Raw genomic sequence first — 6,173 nt, 5'->3', positions numbered from 1 at the left:
ATTTACGTTGTTTATATCCACGTCGAAATCAATAGGCCCGTGCGGTGGACGTAGCCGCAATGCACACTGGGAAATGTAGGCGCACGGCGCATGCGCAGTTGAAAAAAAAGTCAATTACGTCGGGTCAAGCCTCATTATGATAAAACACGCCCCCTTAGACAAATTTGAATTAGGTGCCCTTACACCCGCCCGCTTTAGGCTACGCCGCCGTAACTTAGCAGGCAAGTATATTGTGAATCATGTACTTGCCTCGCTAACTTACGGCGGCGTAGCTTAAATGCCTTAAGCTACGCCGCCTTAAAGTTGCGGCCATCTATGTGAATCTAGCTACTAGAGTCCACAAGCTATGGTGCCAATCTCTGAAAATTGATCACACCTGATGCACTGATGACCTATCTCATTTATTGAGACCCTAACAAGCCACGAGAGTACTTATGGTGAGTTTTTGAAGTTGTAATTTTTTCCCCACAATTTTTTTGGCCACACAATTGTCATATTAGCAGGTTATTTTTCACACATAGCATATGCATACCACAAATTACATCCAAACACATTCTGCTACTCCTCCTGAGTATGGCGATACCACATGTGTGAGAGTTTTATACAGCGTGGCCACATACAGAGGCCCAACATGCAGGGAGCACCTTCAGGTGTTCTAGGGGGCATACATATCTCAAATCTAATTTGGATGGCTGTGTACGGCGGAGTACGGCTGGGTATTATTATTATTATTATTATACAGGATTTATATATCGCCAACAGTTTGCGCTTTACATCAGGGGAGACAGTATAGTCACAATACAATTCAATACAGGAGGGATCAGAGGGCCCTGCTCGTTAGAGCTTACAATCTAGAAATGACTGAGTATGGCTGGGTATGGCTGAGTATGGCTGAGTATGGCTGGGTATGGCTGGATATGGCTGAGTATGGCTGAGTATGGCTGGTTATGGCTGAGTGTGGCTGGGTATGGTTGAGTATTGCTAGGTATGGCTGAGTATGGATGGGGGTGGATGAGATGGCTGAGCATGGATAGATGGATGAGTATTGCTGCGTATGGATGGCTGAGCATAGATGGATGGATGAGTATTGCTGAGTGTGGATGGATGGATAAGTATTGCTGAGTGTGGATGGCTGAGCATGGATGGATGAGTATTGCAGAGTGTGGATGGCTGAGCATGGATGGATGGATGAGTATTGCTGAGTCTGGATGGTTGAGCATGGATGGATGGATGAGTATGGATGATTGAGCATGGAAGGATGAGTATTGATGAGTGTGGATGGCTGAGGATGGATGGATGAGTATTGCTGAGTATGCATGGCTGAGTATGGATGGATGGATGAGTATGACAGAGGGATGACTGAGCATTGATGAATGGATGAGGCTGCATTGGGCACAGAGTAGCGCTGTGGGCATTAAAGATCCAGCCCACAGTGCTGCTGCACCCGATCTCTACTCTCAGACTGTACCGATGGGTACAGAGAGAGGAACAGGACATGAGGCAGTTTGTTTACAAGTGATCGGTCTGTCATTTGACGTGTGGGAGCGTGATTCCGGTAGGACGTCAATGTGCATCCTCCCAGAGTCATCGAGCCCCACTGTAGCCATCATTCGGCTATAGTGCGGTTGTTAAGTTGTTAACATCCACCAGCTGTGTGATGTCGTCATGAAGGAGTAGAAGAGGACTCCAGTGGCAACCTGTGTAACTCTGGTGAGCTCCATTACCAAGAGGGTTAAGGCAGTGCTGGAAAACTATGATGAACACACAAAATATTGACACTTTGGGCCCAATACAGACATTTTCACTTAGGAGTGCACTCCACTGTGTTGCCAGCGATTTAGACATAAATGACTGTGTGTTGAATTATTTTGAGGGGACAGCAAATTTACACTGTTATACAAGCCGTACACTCACTACTTTACATTGTAGCAATGTGTAATTTCTTCAGTGTAGTCATCTTTTAGGTATAGTGTGGATGTGAAGTGTTTAAAAAGACATAGTGAATAGATATCCAATAAAACAAATAAAAAAGCAGTAGAATTATTTTTAAATAAAAGTTGAAAAGAAGTAAAATGTTGCAGCATTGAAGCCCAATGACTGTATAGGTTTACTGTATATACATATATTTTCATATACAGTATGTGTCTGTACACTGAGATGTGGTGACACGTTATTTTATCTGGTCAGCACACTGTTGTTAAATTGTAACTTTTTAAATGTAAAGTTACTTTGGGTGAACAAAATGGTCAGGTAGTCAGTTGTGCCTAACGCGCACTCGCAATTTCTAAAAGCAAATCACATGATGATGCACAAAGACACTTTGTAAATATTCCAGCTAAAGAATCACAGCTTATTGTGTTCAACTAAAAGTGAAAAATGTAGCGTTGTGGGATTATGATTGTTTTAATAGTTGTATAATGGGTGAAGCAAATTCTTAGAAAAGCTTTCTCTACATTCTGCTTAAAGGTAATACCATGTCAGCATTACCTTTGACTTTACCAGACTTTGACATACACTATATAAAGCCCTCTGCTCTATGTGACGGCAGCAGCACAGCATAGCTGAACAAGACTACACAAGCATAATGGGGAAGGTAAGATACTATCCCAAACATCAATAAATATGGCTACAAAAGTCTGTTAATTTTTTTTTATAATATTACAATTTTATTTACTACTTTTTAGTCATTTTAAAGCGACGCTAAAGTTAAAATAAAAATAAATAAATATAACAAACATGTTATACTTATCTCCACTGTGTGGCTAGTTTTGCATACAGTGGCCCCGATCCATGTCTTCTGGGGTCCCTCAGCGGCTGTCATGGCTCCCCCTCCGCAAGAGCTTTCCACCTTCATGCGAGCGCATGGTGGAAAGCTCTTGCGGGCGCGCTCCCGTGGTACAGCGGCGGCCATAGCCACCGACCCCACCCCCCAGCACTCCGCGTCATTGGATGTGATTGACAGCAGCGCCAGCCAATGGCTGCGCTACTTTCAATCCATCCAGTGCAGCCAATCAACGGCAAGGCTGGGAACCGAAAAGGATGACGGGGACGAGCGCGGGACTTTCGAGGGGTCAGGTAAGTAAAACGGGGGCTGGGGGGGGGGGGCGCAACTGTCGGATGTTTTTTCACCTAATGCATTAAGGTGAAAAAACATTTACCTTTACAACCCCTTTAAAGGACTATGGTCTCTTTCACACAGGAAGACTCTGGCAGCCTGTGCATTTACATCCAATGTGATCCCTCATCCATCTGTTTTTAGCGTATAGGGTGGGATTGGGTGTCAGCGAGTGTCAACAGACAAATGTCTGTTGACTCCAACAGGGGAATTGATGATTCGTGTCTGTCTAAAAAGCTGACAGGCGGACCCAATTGGTCCGCCAGTGTTAAAGGGGCCTTTGTCCACCTAAATTAAATATTTATTATGCCATAAATGAAAAGCAGAAAAAAATTATGTTCAATACATTCCTTTAACAGATCATCTTCTACGAGGACAGAAATTTCCAGGGTCGCTCTTATGAGTGTAACTCTGAATGTCCTGATATGTCCTCATACTTCAGACGCTGCAACTCCATTCGTGTGGAAAGTGGAAATTGGATCCTGTATGAACATTCAAACTACAGAGGACACCAGTATTTTCTTCACATAGGAGAATATCCTGACTTCCAGCAATGGATGGGTTATAATGATTCCATTAGGTCTTGTCGTCTTAGCCCCCAGGTAAACATTTCATTTGTAAAATATCTCTAATTACAGCCATATTTATCTAAATAAATAATTTTCTATCATGGAGGAAGTTCACTATACTTTTATAAATCTTTATGGATGTTACTAACTGATAAATCTAAATTAAGCTTTTTTAAAGCATTGGCCACTTTTCTTACAGCATCAGGGTTCATCTAGGATCAGGATCTATGAGAGAGAAGACTTCAAAGGTCAGATGATGGAGTTCACTGAAGACTGTCCTCATATCTATGAGCGATTCCGCTATCATGATGTTCATTCTGTCCATGTACAAGATGGATATTGGATGTTCTATGAGGAGCCCAACTACAGAGGACGTCAATATTACCTGAGACCTGGAGAGTACAAAAGATACACTGACTGGGGAGCCACAGACCCAAGAATTGGATCCATCAGACGTCTTCATCATTCCTATTAGTTAACTATGTACATTTAATAAATTATTCAAAATAATGTAATGAGTCTGTTATATGCTTTATAAACATTCATTTACATTGATTATTGTAATATAATGATATGTTGCAAAAAGAAAAGTCACAAGAACTAATTATAAAACATTTTAGTACACACATTCATAGCCAGAACTAGATTGGGGGGGGGGGCAACTTATAAAATCATTGTACGTTTCATAAATGACATCTTTTGAAGTAATTGTGTTTATATATCTACCCATATCTTTTTTTTTTTTTTATATCTGTTTATAGTTTTTTTTCAAATATACACATTAACAAAAAACACAACAGTAAAATAAACTAAATTGCACAGTATAATATTCACAGTGCACCCTCGCATGGGTTAAAGAAAACAGTATTCCATGATCTACCTATATCGTTAAAATGTCCATGATAACTGGGACTGACCTGTCCTATAATCTAATGTATTGTTTACTTGACATGAGCTCAAATGGGTTTGACATCTAGGACTAAACTTGGAAATGTTTGCACTGTTAAAGTGCAAGTATTGTGCAGTACCTATTTACCTTTATCTTCGCATAAGATAATTCTTGCAGTCTTGCAGAAGGCCACATGCCCTCAACCTGGGGCATAGGGGGAGTACCTTGCCAAGGAGGAGTAACCTTTTGTTACTCATTCACAAAAAGTCAAATTGACAATAAATACACTGATACTTTTTTGTAAAAAAAAAAGACATAAACATCAGTGGCAAAGTAATTTATGTAAAAAAAAGCCCCACAACAAACAACAGACTGCTCACCATGAACGACAGCTGAGCCCCACAGGTGATTGTAACTAAAGGAATAGGGTATTTCAGGTGCTGTCATTAACCAAATAAGTACATGACCATATTTGGTCAATGACGCCCCAATCCCATTGTTACCATATAAAGTTTTGCTTGAGTAATGTATTCTTTAGGTATTCTGATTAGGGATGCACCCTAAACTCAACATTTTAGTACTTACCGATACCAATTACCGATACCTACCGCAACTAATTTGTTTATACTTCATCTCTCAGCAATGGTACAAAGCATTGAAAAGTTATTTACAAATTAAATAAATGTTTTTTTTTTTTTATTTGCACTTTTTTCAATGTAAAATGTGTAAATATATGTTAAATGTGTACAAATATTATCCACTTCAATACAAGTCACCTTTACCCCCTTTCTTTTGATAGCAATGTTCAGCTTTCAGCACTCCCACAATAACAATTACTCAGTCACGCAACACTGTACCCGAACAAAATTTTTATCATCTTTTTCAAACAAATAGAGCTTTTTCTTTGGTGGTATTTAATCACCATTGGGTTTTTTATTTTTGTGATGAATGAGCATAACATTTTGAGTTTCTATTATAAAATGTTGCAAATAAGTGAGTAAACCAAAATGTATACTGCTACAAATCTTTTTTTTAAAATAATCCAAATTAGTTTATATTATTTAGTCTATGTCAAAGCTATAGAGTCTACAAGCTATGGTGCCAATAATTTAAAATTGATCACACCTGATCACACCTGATGTACTGACGGCCTATCTAATTTCTTGAGGCCCTGAAATTTCAGGACAGTACAAATACCCCCCAAATGACCCCTTTTTGGAAAGTAGACAGTCCAAGGTATTTAGTAAGAGGCACGGTGAGTTTTTTGAAGTTGTAATTTTTCCCCAAATTTTTGGGGAAATGAAGTTGTTGTTTTTTGCAATTTTTTACACAAAAAAAAGTTATTTCTTACAAACAGCAAATGCATACTTTAAATTACACCCCAAAATACATTTTGCTACTCCTCCTGAGTATGGAGGTACCAAATGTGTGAGACTTTTACACAGCCTGGCCATGTACAGAGGCTCAACATGCAGGGAGCGATGTCAGGTGTTCTAGGAGCATAAATTACACATAGAATTTCCTGATGACGTATCACAATTTTGAAGGCCCTGGAGCATCAGAACAATGAAATTTCCCACAAAATGACCCCATTTTGGAA

The 6,173-nt window shown here is 39.8% G+C and overlaps 1 protein-coding gene across 1 annotated transcript; it reads left to right on the top strand.

Moving 5' to 3' along the window:
• Positions 1 to 2,484: 2,484 nt before the first annotated feature.
• On the top strand, positions 2,485 to 4,194 carry LOC120943797 (gamma-crystallin-3-like). Its single transcript, XM_040357343.1, has 3 exons — positions 2,485 to 2,593; positions 3,475 to 3,717; positions 3,884 to 4,194. The coding sequence occupies exons 1-3, from the start codon at positions 2,585 to 2,587 to the stop codon at positions 4,157 to 4,159; spliced, it is 528 nt and encodes a 175-aa protein (XP_040213277.1). The 5' UTR covers positions 2,485 to 2,584; the 3' UTR covers positions 4,160 to 4,194.
• Positions 4,195 to 6,173: the final 1,979 nt, after the last annotated feature.

Source organism: Rana temporaria, chromosome 6 (assembly GCF_905171775.1).
Source record: "Rana temporaria chromosome 6, aRanTem1.1, whole genome shotgun sequence".
NCBI classification, from domain to species: Eukaryota; Metazoa; Chordata; class Amphibia; order Anura; family Ranidae; genus Rana; species Rana temporaria.
The sequence above is the reverse complement of the archived record's forward strand: the minus strand, read 5'-3'. Positions and strand labels throughout refer to the sequence as shown.

Coding starts and splice junctions, on each gene's coding strand:
- LOC120943797 (XM_040357343.1), top strand. Junction 3,718..3,883: donor CTTGTCGTCTTAGCCCCCAG/GTAAACATTTCA, acceptor CTTTTCTTACAG/CATCAGGGTTCATCTAGGAT.